General features: G+C 48.7%; 1 protein-coding gene across 1 annotated transcript in view; it reads left to right on the forward strand.

The window, feature by feature from the left end:
- HS3ST1 (heparan sulfate-glucosamine 3-sulfotransferase 1) overlaps positions 1-5,113 on the forward strand; it is a 43,296-nt gene extending 38,183 nt beyond the window's left edge. Inside the window, exon 2 of the mRNA XM_004707755.2 lies at positions 3,735-5,113. Coding sequence (XP_004707812.1) covers positions 3,848-4,792 — 945 coding nt within the window. The 5' untranslated portion in view covers positions 3,735-3,847 and the 3' untranslated portion in view covers positions 4,793-5,113. The remainder of the gene's footprint in view (positions 1-3,734) is intronic.
- The last annotated feature ends 9,623 nt before the right edge of the window (positions 5,114-14,736 follow it).

Here is a 14,736-nt window from a genome sequence, read left to right on the forward strand (position 1 = left end):
AAACAGGCATGAGGAGAACTAAAGGATGGGCCCAGAGCTGCTTCCCGTCTTGCCTTCCCTTTGCGTCTTCTTGCTTTTTTAACTGAGAGGATGGCGGATTATATGATCAGTTCAACTCAGCTCACTGCCACCTGGTCGATTGAAGCTCACAGCAGCCCTATAGGACAGGCTGGAACTACCCCCATGGGCTTCCCAGACTGTCACTCTTTACAGAAATATATATCCGCATCTATCTTCCATTGAGTGGCTGACAGTTTCGAACTGATGACCCAGTGTGCAATCCACTGAGGCACCAGGGCTGCTTTCTCCTTCTATAAGTCAATGTGTAATTTAAGATGAATTGTATGCAGGAAGTTAAACACAGAGGGTCAGTTTTATTTCTTTGTAAATATAGTACATTTAAATGTGTGAAACATTATTGATACATGTGTGTGTATATATATATATATAGTGTGTGTGTGTGTGTGTGTGCGTATGTAGGATGTGAGTATATGAAACTATGACTTTTTAAAATTTTTAACTTCCCTCAAATCTTTTTGGAATGAGGATGGGCTAACATCTAGACATAGGTCAATGTAAGGGAATTTCCAGAAACATGTGGAATTACAAGATAAATGGCGTTTCCCCAAGAACCATATGAAGCTCCCTCGTGCACATGTACACCGTATTCACGTAGAAACGAGGACCTTTTCGATTACTAAGTGTCCAGGTCTCTTTGTAGCGGACAGGCTGTGCTTACCATCCTCACTGCTCTCTGCTAGACATTTCTCTCTAAGAGGAGGTTGCAGATGGGCGGGCTTGAGAGCAGGCATGCCTCCTGGCCCAGTGTTGAGAACGGGAAGGAGTCAGACCACATGAATCTTAGAGCCAGCCTCTGTGTCTGTCCCCGAGGAGTGGACTGATCTGACTTTGCCTGGGGACTGTAAGATGAGGATTAAGGGGTCAGAACGCAGTGTGCTGTTGTGTGCTGTACACACACACACACACACACAACTTGTAAAAAGGGAGCACAACTGATCCGTTTGATTGACCCTCACAGAGAGCTGAGAAGGAAATGTAGTTTGAGTAAAGCACGCTGAAACAGTCCATTGACTAAAATAAATGACACGTTAAATTGAGCTCATCCGATCCAGAATGGATTACAACTGAATGTACAGAAAACCAGACTCCTCACAACCGGACCCCAATGAATGAAGGAAAGATGGGAGTTGTCTTGCCTGGATCCACAACCCATGCTCACGGAAGCAGCGGTCAAGAGGTAAAGGGATGCTTGCATTGGGCAAATCTGCTGCACAAGACTTCTTTAGAGTGTTAAAAAGTAGGGATGCTACTCTGAGGACTCGGGTACTATAGTACTGCTTCAATGCAAACTACCCCAAGCCCTAGGGGCTTAAAACCAGTGTCATGTAGTCTCACTCATGGGCTGGGGTGACCGGGCCACACTCTGTCACCTGTGGGATGGCTTCAGTTCCCTTGCTTCTCATTCTCTGGAACCGATTGCTGGGCTAGATACCTTTCATGGTGCTGACAAAAATGTAAGGGGGAAATGGAGACCTGCATGGCCCATTCAGACTGATGTAGGGGCAGCACATTGTCACTTCTGCCCATATGTCATTGGCCAAGCAAAACTCCAGTCAGTTGGTGGCATAATCCCCCACCAGGAGGCTATACCAAGTGATGGATTCAGAGAGGGGTGAAGAATGGCCCTAATCATTTTACCTTCCACATAGGTTCATCTGTCCTCTGAGGCCAGGAACCTCTGAAGGGCAGAGTCAAGGTTGTTTTTTGTCATTGTTAGGTGTGTTGAGTCCATTTTGACTCATAGTAAGCCTCTGCACAGCAGAACAAACACTGCCCCGTCTTACAGAACCCTCACAACTGTTATGTTCGATCCCATTGTTACAGCCACTGTGTCCATCTATCGTATCGAAGCTCTTCTTCTTTTTAGCTCACCCTCTACCTTAGCAAACATCATTCTCTTCTCCAGGGACTGGTCTCTCTTGATCCCCTGTCCAAATGCGTGAGACTTTCACCATCCTTGCTTCCAAGGAGCCCTCTGGCAGTACTTCTTCCAAGACAACTTTAGTTGATCTGCTGGAAGTGCTTTTAATATTCTTCACCAAGATGAAAATCCAGATGCATCAGTTCTTCTCTGTGCTTCCTTATTCATGTCTAACCCTGGCACACATAAGAGGGGAATGGAAATACCATGGTACACTTGATTCTCACAGTAGCACCCTTGCTCTTCAACCCTTTATAGAGATCTTGTGCAACCAATGTTGCCTACTGCATCCGTTGCTGGACAGTACAACTAATGGCCGCTTTGGTCTCCCTGCCCTTACCAGGGCTGCGGGGTACCGGAACTTCCAGCTCTACCTGCTGAAGTCCAAAGGACCTTCCCACCTCATCCTTATAAAGCAAGGATCGGGATGGTCAAATTATGACCTATGGGCTAAGTCATGCCTGATATTTGGTATGCCCAGGACACTAAACCTTTATAGGGTTGTAAGAACTCAGAAGAGGGAGAAGAATGTGGACATGACAACATATGTGAAACTCAAACATATGTGTGCATAAAAGTAGAAATCTTATGGTTTGATGGGAACACAGCCCGCAGCCATTTGTTTTAGGTAGTGTCTGGGATTGCTTTGGCATCTTTGAGTGGTTAACTTACTCGGCCACTTACAAAAAAGGTTGGAGGTATGAGTAGACCCAGTGGTGCCTGGAAAACCGGGTCTGGCAATCGAATTCCTCAGAAATCAGCTACTGGAATATTCATGGTGCATAGTTAAATCCTGACATGCGTGGGATGGCCCTGACTCAACCTCCACGATGGCAACTCTGATTGTTTGTTTTGTTTTGTTCTGTTTTTGTGATCGTTTTCGAGCTTTAAGGAGCCGTGGTGATGCAGTGTTGGGTCACTAACACAAGGTCAGCAGTACTGACCCGCTAGCTGGGCCACGGGATGGAGGTGAAACAGCCTTCTCCTGTGAAGATTTACAGCCTTGGCAACCCACAGGGATGGTTCTGCCTTGTGCTATATGTCGCCGTGACTCGGAATGGACTCAGTGCAGTGAGCTCATCCAGGGTCTTCCTCTTTTTCCCTGCCCCTCCGATTTTCCAAGTCTGATGTATTTCTCCAGGGACTGGTGGCGCCTGCTCACATGTCCACAGAACCTTCCAAACCCAAACCAAACTCACTGCCATTGAGTCCATGTCGATGCATGGTGACCCTGTAGGATCGGCTGGAGCTGCCCCCGGGGGTCTCTGAGACTGTAACCCTTTATTAGAGTTACACTTGGTAGCCCGATGTATAATCATTACACCACCTGACATTAGAGCTGTAGACCCCTGGAGGTAATGAGATTGCACTGACTGCTAACCTACAAGTTGGTGGTTCGTTGCCACCCACTGCTATGGTGCAAGAGCTGCCTTAGGGATCATGTTAGGGATCCCAGCCAGTCATCCCCCATGGAGCAGTTCTGCCTTGGAACAAGGGTTGGCCTGGCAGCCAGCAGCAACAACATAACAGAGCTGCAATTGCACCATTGGGGTTGTTGATACCATGGAGACATACACTGATCCACTGCAGTGACTTGCGCCACCCTCTGCTTTGGGAAGATAAGAGGCCGCTGGGGGTGCCTAGAGGGGAATAGCCTCAGGTCGCCACACGGTGGGCAGTTCAGAAGCGCTCTATGCATTTGCAGTTAATACTCTCCTCTCTTCTTCCCTAGTAACCGGTGGCCAGCGACATCCATGTGTCACTGATCAGCAGGAGGCATTCCCCGCCACAGCGCTTCATGACACAGCGGAGGCGTCCGGCCCACTGAAGCCTCCTGTGTCCAGCATGGCCGCGCTGCTCCTGGGCGCGGTGCTGTTGGTGTCCCAGCCGCAGGTAGTGCCTTCTCTCCCCGCTGGCCCCGAGGCTCCCAGGCAGTCCGGCCTGCAGGAGCAGATGCGCATGGCGGCCCTGTTGTCGGAAGGCCTGGTGCCTGAGGGTGCGCCCCACAATGGCTCGGTGCGGCAGCTGCCGCAGACCATCATTATCGGGGTGCGCAAGGGGGGCACGCGGGCGCTGCTGGAGATGCTCAGCCTGCACCCCGACGTGGCAGCCGCTGAGAACGAGGTGCACTTCTTCGACTGGGAGGAGCATTACAGCCACGGGCTGGGCTGGTACCTGAGCCAGATGCCGCTGTCGTGGCCGCACCAGCTGACGGTGGAGAAGACCCCTGCCTACTTCACGTCGCCCAAAGTGCCTGCCCGGGTCCACAGCATGAACCCCGGCATCCGGCTGCTGCTCATCCTGCGGGACCCGTCGGAGCGCGTGCTGTCCGACTACACCCAAGTGTTGTACAACCACCTGCAGAAGCGCAAACCCTACCCGGCCATCGAAGAGGTCCTGGTGCGCGACGGCCGCCTCAACGTGGACTACAAGGCTCTCAACCGCAGCCTTTACCACGTGCACCTGCAGAACTGGCTGCGCTTCTTCCCGCTGGGTCACATCCACATCGTCGATGGCGACCAGCTCATCAGGGACCCCTTCCCCGAGATCCAGAAGGTGGAGAGGTTCCTGAAACTGGCCCCGCAGATCCACGCCTCGAACTTCTACTTCAACAAAACCAAGGGCTTTTACTGCCTGCGGGACAGCGGCCGGGACCGCTGCTTGCACGAGTCCAAAGGCCGGGCGCATCCGCACGTGGACCCAAAACTGCTCAACAAACTGCAGGAGTATTTCCATGAGCCGAATCAGAAATTCTTCGAGCTGGTGGGCAGAACATTTGACTGGCACTAACTGGCTGTCTGCCAGTCTGGGGACCTTTCCTCTTGTAAGTTTGGGTGTCTGTGGAGAGGTGGTGAAGAAGAGAGAGTTTTAAAGGGGCATTGAAGCTATAATTTATTTGTAAAATCCATAAATTCCTTCTGTACAGTATTAGATTCACAATTGCCATATATACTAGTTCTATTTTTCTACTTGTTCAATGGAGGGCATTTTGTATTGTTTTTCATGGTTGTTAACAGTGTGTAATCCGTCTCTATATGAAGGAGCTAAATCTTTCCCTGGAAAAACAAAGGAGGAGCTAGAAGGAACAAAAAAAAAGGATTTTTTTCTGGAGACACTTGTCTTTTTTGAATATAATTAACCTGCCCCCAACTCAAAAAGCTGTGTGCGTCCGACTCATTGCTGAATGGTCTCTCCTCTGTTGTTTCAAACAAGCAAGCAAACAAAAAACTGTGGGCTTTTTTCCCCTCCTTACTTCTCTGAAGGGTCTCTGCCTTCCTCCCTTTCTGCATCACTCTCTTAATTTTCAATGCCTCCCTGTGGTCATCAGGTTTAATTTTCACGTGCATCGTCAGATTTATCATTATTAAGATTCCCTGTTACTCCTGGTGCTGGCAGTCCCCTTCAGCCCCCACCCCTCCCCACTCCGGGACAGAGTCCTGAGTGTGCATATTAATCCCATGTGAATTCAAAATCAACAAAGCAATATTCATGACAAACAAACAAGCATCAAGCCAGTTGCCAACGAGTTGACCCTGGCTCATGGAGAGTCTATGAGTCAGATAAAACTGAGCTCCTCAGGCCTTACCATGGCTGATATTTCTGTAGCAGGTCACCAAGCCTTTCTTCCAAGGTACCTCTAGGAGAAAGCAAACCTCCAGCCTTTCTAATAGCAGCCGAGCATGTGAGACAGCCCCCCACACACACACACTCCTGGGCAGAGGACAGTCCAGTAACTGCAGTGAGACTTCAAGGATTCCTCTTCCCTCTTAAGAGTGTTTCCATCCCTCTCATAGCACCGGGGGGACTTAAAAAAAAGGGGGAGATTAGACCTTGAGAATGATCTTGGGCTATGCCCTTGGGTCTAGGTGCCAGCGAACCTCTGGAAAACCACAGAACAAAGAAAAGGGAATTGTCAAAATCTCTGTGACCACCTCCCCGCCCACACTGCTGCAGGTGCTGTGACCAAACAGCAAAAGGTTGGTATAGTACAGCGGTTCTCAACCTGTGAGTCGCGACCCCTTTGGGGGCCAAATGACCCTTTCATAACAGTAGCAAAATTCATAACAGCAAAATAACAGTGATGAATAGCAACGAAAATAATTTTATGGTTGGGGTCACAACATGAGGAACTGTATTAAAGGGTCACGGCATGAGGAAGGTTGAGAACCACTGGTGTAGTGGGTCCTGCATTGGGCTGTAACCACAAGGTCAGCTGTGCAAAAGCACCAGCTGTTCTGTGGGAGAAGGAGGAGGCTTTCAACTCCCCTACCGAGTTACCCACGGGGCGGCTCAGAACTCCACCCTATAGGGTGGCCACTGGGAGTGGGAATTGACCCCATGGCTCTGCGTTTGGTGTTTTGTTTTGTGTGGGATTTGCTTAGGCTGAGAATCGGCTTAGATCCTGAAAGCATGCATAGACAAAATTTTCATTTGCACTGAGTGTACATTTGTCAGTGTACCTGTAAAAGTTAACTCTGCATTGGGAGTTCAGAAGGGATAGGAGAATGTAAGTGCCCAAGGGCTGAAACTGGCAAGAGGGAAGAGCCAGGTGGAGAGATGCTTAGAAGGAACTGCAGGCACAGGCACCCAGAGACATGCTACAATCACAGTCCAGGGCTGCTCAGAACTGCTCCTTAATAACAGGTGGGTCCACCAGCCGCTCTGGGGCTGCAGCCTTGTACTGAATTAAACGAAAGACGGCATTTCTTATCACTGTGTCAAAACATATTCAATAAAGCAGAACAGACAGTACACAGAAGCAAAACAAACCTCCTTCTGGCCTTGTTCCCACTGAAGGAGGAGGGGTGATTGTGGACTGTCACCTACCTGTAAGAACAGGATGACAGTTCCTTGAGCAGCCCCAGGGGGTAGAGATAGTTATGGCAAGTTCCCAGAGGAGGAAATGGGCCCAATCTCCAGAGAGCATTGCGGAACTCACCCAAGGTCACATTCAAGATCAAGGTCCCGGGCTTGCTAGGAGTTGACTCCCAATTTCCGTAGAGCCAAAGCTCAGGTTATTTTATTTGATCTTTTTCTACCCAACGCACTGTGAACTTCGAAAGGGAAGACCTGAATTTGGAGACTGTTTCTCTTGCCTTAAGTGTGCTCACGCTGGAGGGAAGAGGCCAGGAGCTTGGGCTTTTCTCAGTAGTGCCATCAGGGAAGCGAGTCACCTTGGTGATGTTTGGGTACCTTCAGCCCAACCTGCGCTTTGCCTGACCCACGCCGCACAGCAAGTTGTGCCCCTGCTACATCAGTAGGCCCTCCTTTTCAGAATCTTACTGTCAGTGCCCAAGGGGTATGGCAGAAATAGATACAACAGGCCTCCTGGTGGCCTAGGAGCTCGGTACAGTGGGTTGAGGGTTGTGCTGCCGATCAGTAGGGCAGCCGTGTGACTGCATCAGCTGCCCCCCAGGAGAAAGACGTGGTGGTGTGACTCCATAAAGATTGACAGCCTGGAACACCCAATGGAGCACGGTGTTCCATCCTACAGTTGGCTCTGATTTGGAATCATCTGGATCACAGGGGTCCTGATGGTGTGGTGGTTACGAATTAGGCTGCTAACCGAAAGGTCAGCAGTTTGAAACCACCAGTTGGGAGAAAGATGAGACTTTCAACTCCCATAAAGAGTTACAGTCTTGGAAACTCACAGGGACAGTTCCCCCGCTGCCCTGTAGCATCATTGTGAGTCAGAATTGCATCAATGGTATTGAGATACCAGAGGTTTGGTCCTGTCGACATGAGACTCTTCAAACTGCAGCATTATGCTCTCTGCAGCTGTCACCGCGCCCACCTTCCTTCATGCCCTTTCAGTCGCTGAGAAAGGAGAGGCTCACAAGGGTCAGGGCAAGTTTGTAAGGCTGCCCAGGTTTGATCACTGAGCAGAAATCCAATTAGAATTCTCAGGCTCTCAAGAGGATGCATTTTGCAAAACAACTATTCATGCCCGTAGGTTGATAGGGAGGTAGCATCCACTGTTGGGACACGAGGTGGTGGGCAGGAAAGACAGTAGGCAACCGCAGGCACGAGGACCTGATTACCTACTGGGACTGACACAGTTGCTGGAGGGGTGGTGCAGTGATCAAGGAACCAAACCGGGGAAGGTCCTCAAGGAGATGGATTGACACTGTGGCTGCCCAATGGGCTCACGATAGCAACCCTTGTGAGGAGGCCTCAGGACTGAGCAGAGTTTCCTTCTGTTGTGCCACGTCGCTATGGGCCTGAACTAACTCAACAGCACATAACAACAACAACAAACCAAGTAAATAAATAAAGCCGCTGCCATGGGGTTGATTCTAACTCACAGTAACCGTCTATAGGATTCCTGGGCCTGTCTTCTTTACTGGAACACTCAGCCTCAACTTTCTCCCGAGGAATGACTGGTAGGTTTGACCCAACGACTGCGGTTAATGGGCCAATGCCTACCTGACAACACCATCAGGGTTCTTCATGATCAGAGTCGAAGTACCCTTAGTCATGCTTCATTTGGGGCTGGAGAGTCACGACAAAGGGGGGGTGGGGAGGGGGGGTGTGTGGGATGTGAACAGGTGTACTGTGGGCATGGAGTCAGGGTGCTAGTGCTGTGTATCACACAGTTCAATCTCTGGACGGTGAGAGGAGGACCAGGACATTGTGCTAGACCCAGTCCTGGTTTCAGCATCTCCACCACATGCAGGTTCAGAGGTCCTGCAGTGAGTGCATGCCACCCTGATGGGACCTCATATGCAGTGACTCAGAGGTCAAATGAGCAGCCGGGCACTTCTAGACATGCTAATTCTATATACAGAGACAGAAACTTGGACAGGCCAGGAGGAGCGAGGCCCTTGCTGTGGCTGCATCCGGCCCAACAGGAGCCCAGGCCTGAGGGCAGCCTGGGAGCAGCTTAGCCCGAGGCCGGCTGCTCTGTGTGGAATATTGGCTGCACTGCAGGGTCCCAGGCAGGGACCCTCCCTCCCGGCACCAGATAGGGCTGCCATTTGGTTAACACTCTGTGGTTATCAGCTCAAAGCCTGAAATTGTGCTGGCTTAGCAAACAAAATGACACAGTGCCTCGGTGCCCAGGGCGTCTCGCTTTCCTACTCTGGGAGACTTGCTACTCAGCAGCAGGCAGGGTGTGTGTGTGTGTCTGTGTGTGTGGTGGGCAGAAGAGCCCAGAATTCTGCAGGCCTGTGCTTGCAACAGTGAGATCAGAGGTCAATTCCAAGACTTTAATTACTCCTTTTTTTTTTTTTTTTTTTTTGAGCCCCTGAGAGGTCCCTAAGGAGTCCTTGTAACCCAGCAGTTAAGCACTCAGCTGCTAACATAAAGAGCAGGGGTTTGGATCTACCAGGCTCCTTCAGGATGACAGCCTTAGCGCCCCTCTGGAGTAGAACGACTCTGTCCTACAGAGAGTCACTATGAGTTAGAAGCAGCTCCATCGGGCAACTTACATTTGTTTGTTTATTGATGAAGAGATTTCCAAGTGGCCACCAACAGTGTGTCTTGATGACTGGGCGAAAAGCTGGTGGTTTGAACTCACTCAATGGTACCAAGGAACAAAGGCCTGACAATCTGCTTACCTGGACGTGCCAGCCAAGGAAAGTCCACGGAGTCCAGCTCTCTGAACCGACAAGGTTACTATGAGTCGGAACGGACTGGATGCAGGTCTTAGTTCTGGTATTTGCCCGGCAGGGAATTATTAGGTACCACCTCGGTAGAATAAAAGAAAATGCAACAGGAATGAAATATAATGAACCGTGCTGGGCTTTTAAAAGTATGCTGGGACTAAGAGGACAACGGAAATGGTGTTTGACTCTATGCCCTGAGCCAGACGCTGCATTAGCCATGCTCGTGTATTGTTCATCCCTAAGCCTCCTGGGCGGAGCCCTATTGGCATGTTGCGTTAATGCCTTGGGCGGCTAGCCACAAGGTCAGCAATTGGAATTTCCAGTTACAGTTTCAGAAAGTTCCACCGGGGAAGTTCCACCCTGCCTGACAGGGTTGCTCTCAGCGGGAATCGACTTCATGGCAGTGAGTTTGGAATTTGGAGGAAGCAAGCAGCTGTGTGCATTCAAAGATGATGGCCAACCGAATGGCGTTGAATGTGCTTTCCTCTCCAGGCTTCTGGCCATCAATAGTCTGATCTCCCTGCAGCAGGCTCCCAACACTCAGGAGCAAGGACTGTGGCAGGACTTTTGAGAACTACACACGTTGAAAGCAGTGCTGCCGGCCACCGTCTTTGACTAGACACAGCCATTTATTCCCTACTGAAATCAGAGCACCAGGGGCAACAGATTCGATTGTTGTAGAATACATATGCTGCCCTTGTTTATAGCAGCAATTACTGAACGGTATTGAGCTGGTTTGAAGCCTTGCTTGTAGTCCGTCGGGACCCTCCCCTCCACAGACAGGCTTCTTGGAAGAATTTCAGGGAGCTGGAGCATGGAAGGCATTGGAAACAATGAGCACAGGACATCCTGCGTGTGGACAACTTGAGAAGCCAAGGCAGCGGTGATGCAGAGGGAAGAGAGGAAATGCACCCAGACACTTGTCTATCAGATACACCGATGGATTAGCAGCATGGACAATGCACTAGGTGCCAGGCACTCATGGCCTTGAAATCAGTTTTTCAAAGCTGATATTTTGGAAGCCGACTCAGAAGGCACCCATGTATTTTTTGTCTCCTGTGTGGATGTATCTGTGATGTAAAAATATCATTTTAGGATCATGATCACCCACAATGTGTTTGGTACTTTAAAAATATGTCACTCCTGCTTGTGTAGGGGGTTATGTGTTGGCCTGTGAACTGCAATGTCAGCAGTTTGAACCCAGCAGTGGCTCTGGTGGAGAAAGATGAGGCTTTCTACTCTTGTACAGACTTAGAGTCTTGGAAACCCACAAAGGCAGGTCTGTTCTGCCCAATAGGGTCATGATCACCTGGAATTAACTCAAAGGCAGGGAGTTTGAGTCCACAATGCATTAACAAGTGAGGACTCGGTGCACTAAACTTACAGAGGAGAATACTCAGACTCAGAAGTCAAAAGACTTGTCCATGAAGGCAGAGCCATCATTACAGCTAGACCTTAGTCTCCAGCGTCTTAGCTCTTTTTGCAGAACTTTTTTTTATCTTTCAGCTCTTCCAATTGTGTGTAGGAGCAGTGTTATCAGTGGACTTGTGTACTGAAAAAAAAATTTTAAGGTACTGAGGTGTCCCAACCCTTAGTACTTGTGAAGGTAACCTTGATTGAAAGTAGGGTTTTTGAAAATATTATTAGTTATGTTAACATGAGACCATGCTGTAGTGGGATGGGCTTTAACCCAATATGACCGGTGGCCTCACAAAAAGACAGTAGATGGAAGCAGCCCATGTGAAGTTGTAGACAGAGATGAGTTGTGCCATAGCTACAAGCCAAGGAGTGCCAAGGATCGCAAAAAACCATCAGAAGCTAGAAGAAGCAAAGAGGAACCTTCGGGAGAGTATGGCTCTGTGGAAATTTTGATTTCTGGCTTCTTGTCTCAAGAGCCGTGAAAGGACACATTTCTGTTGTTTTAAGCCATCTAATTTGTGATGCTTAGACACGCAGCCCAAGGAAGCTGATATACTTACAGTGGGGTTAGGCAGATGGGGAGATGCCAGATCACCTTCAAGCAGCTGGGACTTCATGTAACCCATACATGAGAGAACACGTTCCTTACTGGCAGAAGGTTGCGTAGGAAGCTCCAATTTGAACAGAAGTCTAAGTAGAACAGAGCTCTCCAGTGGTACACAACAAGAGAGGACCAAATCTAAAGACATGATCTGATTGATTTGTTTGACGAGCGTCTTTGAATCTAGGAAAGGAGTAGTTTTCCGGTTCACCCTTTTATGTAGCCCTTTACTCCATGCTGCCCAAATGGTCCCATGAGGGTTTTAAATGAGAACAACAATCAACTGCCGTCCAGTTGATTCTGACTCATGGTGACCCCCATTGTGGATGGCACGCTTGGTAGGTGATCTCCTGTGAACCTAAATGTTGGTGGATCCCAGCCACCCAGCAACTCTGTGACAGAAAGGTGTAATGGTCTACGTCTGTAAGGAAGAGAGCTAAGGAAACCCAATGGAGGAGTTCTACCCCGTAAGATGCCTAGTCCTCACTGATCAAGCCATCTCATTATCTGACATTTCATTGTTTCTGACAATAGTCAAATGGCTATCCAACTACTTTGCACATGAATAAGCCAGCAGCACGGCTGTGGAACATCTCTTCTCTCGAGGTGGGTTTCTGGGCAACCTCTGGAAAGCTGGGCTACGCTGCTGCCTTGTGCCCTACACTTGCTCCTGTGGACTGAGTTGCTGCAGGGCCCAGCCCCTAGCGCCTCTACAGCCTCCAAGCAGACACACAGGCAGCAGCACTGAGCCACACGGCACCTCTTCTGGGTTCCAAGCTCCTCTGTGGAGCTGAGACCCTGCAGCCTAGAATTGTTGTAAAGTGGGAAGGGAGGAGAGAAAGAGACCCAAGATAAAATGTTTGGAGGAAGGCATGTTGTTTAATGACACGGCAAAATGGGTTGGGCCGGAAGATTCCACTTTAGTGGGGCCAGGTATGAGGCTGCGGTGCTCTCCTGGAAAACCCTGAGCCTCGGTGACTTAAAAGGCCGGGATCATGAATGAAGGGTTTGCACGCGTGGGAGTAGAGCTCTGGAGGTAATGCCACAGGGAAGCTTTGACCCAGCCTGGGAGGAAGGTGAAGTGGTTAAGCTGTGGGAACTGCCATCGCGCAGCCCGGTTTTATCCGGCTTGATCTCCTTCAAATCTCCTCTACAAAGAAATATTTCATAACTGGAAGCATCACCATGATATGTATGTCAGCACATATGAACTGTTATTATTTCTATCATTATATTTTCTAAATAAAATTTTAAAAGTGAAACAAATGGAGGGTCTGAAAACAGGGTGCTAAAAAACTCTAAAGATTTACATAATGCCAACGTTCCCATAATCGCCTGGAACCTAACCAGGTTGCTAAGGGAGGAGTCAGTGTAAACTGTATTTCCCAGGTAAGTAACTTGAAAGAAACAGCAACTAAGAGCCAGGGTACCTGGGTGTGACTCCTGGCTCAACCAATCATTGCCCAGATGGCCTTATGGTCAAACCTTCAGAACCTCAGTTTCCTTCTCTGTGCCAGTGGGTTCATACATTTGTAGCATTGCTGTTAAGGAAACAATGAAATAGCCAAACCAAAGCCAAATTCATTGCCATCGAATTGGTTCATCTAAAAAAAAAACCCTATAGGAGAGGATATTACCCTGTGGATTTCCAAGGCGATAAATGTAATGCCTCATCTGTCTCCCAGGGAACGTCTGGTGGGTTTGAACTGTGAACCAATGTGAAACACACTACACCACCAGAGATCTTTCGAAGCGGTAAAGAGAATAAGATTTATAAAGTCAATGGATGTATAGCTTAGTGATTACAAGTATTAAAGACCTTGAAAAACAAAATAGACCTGGTCTTGAACCTGCCTTCATCTACTCCTTTGTATGTGACTGCAGCAGTGGCTGTTGGTGCCCCAACTTTAAGCTCCCTCTTAAAGCTGCGCAAAGGCCAACAACTAATACCTCACTTACACAGTTTGGGTTGGCAAGATCAACCTTAGCTAGAGATGCCCGGGAATCCATGCCCACCATGCTCCCCCTCTTCCTTTGAAGTAGAGTGTGTCAATAACTGGCAACATGGAAGCAAACATGGGAATCCTTGCCTCCAGCAGGATAACTTCCACGGTACAACTCCATGATGCCCTTCTGGGTTCAGGCTAAGGCCTGATTCTTGGAGGAGTGCTCTTGGATGTTGCAATTGATGAGCACCTTTAGCTGCTAACTGAAAAGTTGGAGGTTTACATCAATGCAAAACTACCTGGGAGAAAAGATCAGTCAATCTAATTCAGAAAAATCATCCATTGGAAACCCTTTGGAGCACAATTCTGCCCTGACATACACATCTCTGATGACACATTTTTGTTTCGTTCCTACCTCCCCTCTACACAGTGTCCCTCATTGTGCTGATCCCGTTCCTTCCATGACCATTTCCTCAGTTCAAGCGTACAAGAACCCCATCTCATGCTATCCTAAGACAATGACCGTGTGCAGATGTTTCCCTCTCTCTAAATGTTAAATACCGCATAGATAGCACCAACTATGATCATTCTTACCATTCCGTCAAGAGATAGCCGGGTGGAGTCTGTTTCATTCACTGCTACATACTCGGTGCTAAGCACGGTAGTAGCGAACACTGTTAGCAAGTGTCAGGCTCTGCTGTGGCCCACCAGACTGCAGACAGAAATTAAATTCATTGTTACATGTTAATGTGAATTCTAAAGCCCTCTTTCATGAGGGCTTGCTCGTTCCCAGGAGTAGGAATCCCTCACCCCATTTGTACTACAGGATGTTGTATTTCTATTGTGACAAGCCCTTCATTTAGACAAAACATGGGGTGTCTCTTGCTCTTAATCCCAAGCTGTTGGCACTTAATATAATGTGCAGAAGGTGGTAGATGGGAGATGCATGTTTTTTGATTTAATAATGACTCTGATCCAATTGTCCACATCATATGAAAACCACCTCCAAATGGCCTTGTGTTCTGGCCAGCCTCTTTGGAGCATCTACTCTGACACGGCCCTGTTAGGTATTTTGCAATACGTTGTCTTATTGAATCCTCACAATCCCCCAGTGAAAAAATACATCCAAGCTCCATTTTTTGATCACCATAATAGCCCCAG

Source organism: Echinops telfairi, unplaced genomic scaffold (genome assembly GCF_000313985.2).
Source record: "Echinops telfairi isolate 266 unplaced genomic scaffold, ASM31398v2 ScPeMD7_7468;HRSCAF=8506_2, whole genome shotgun sequence".
NCBI lineage: Eukaryota > Metazoa > Chordata > Mammalia > Afrosoricida > Tenrecidae > Echinops > Echinops telfairi.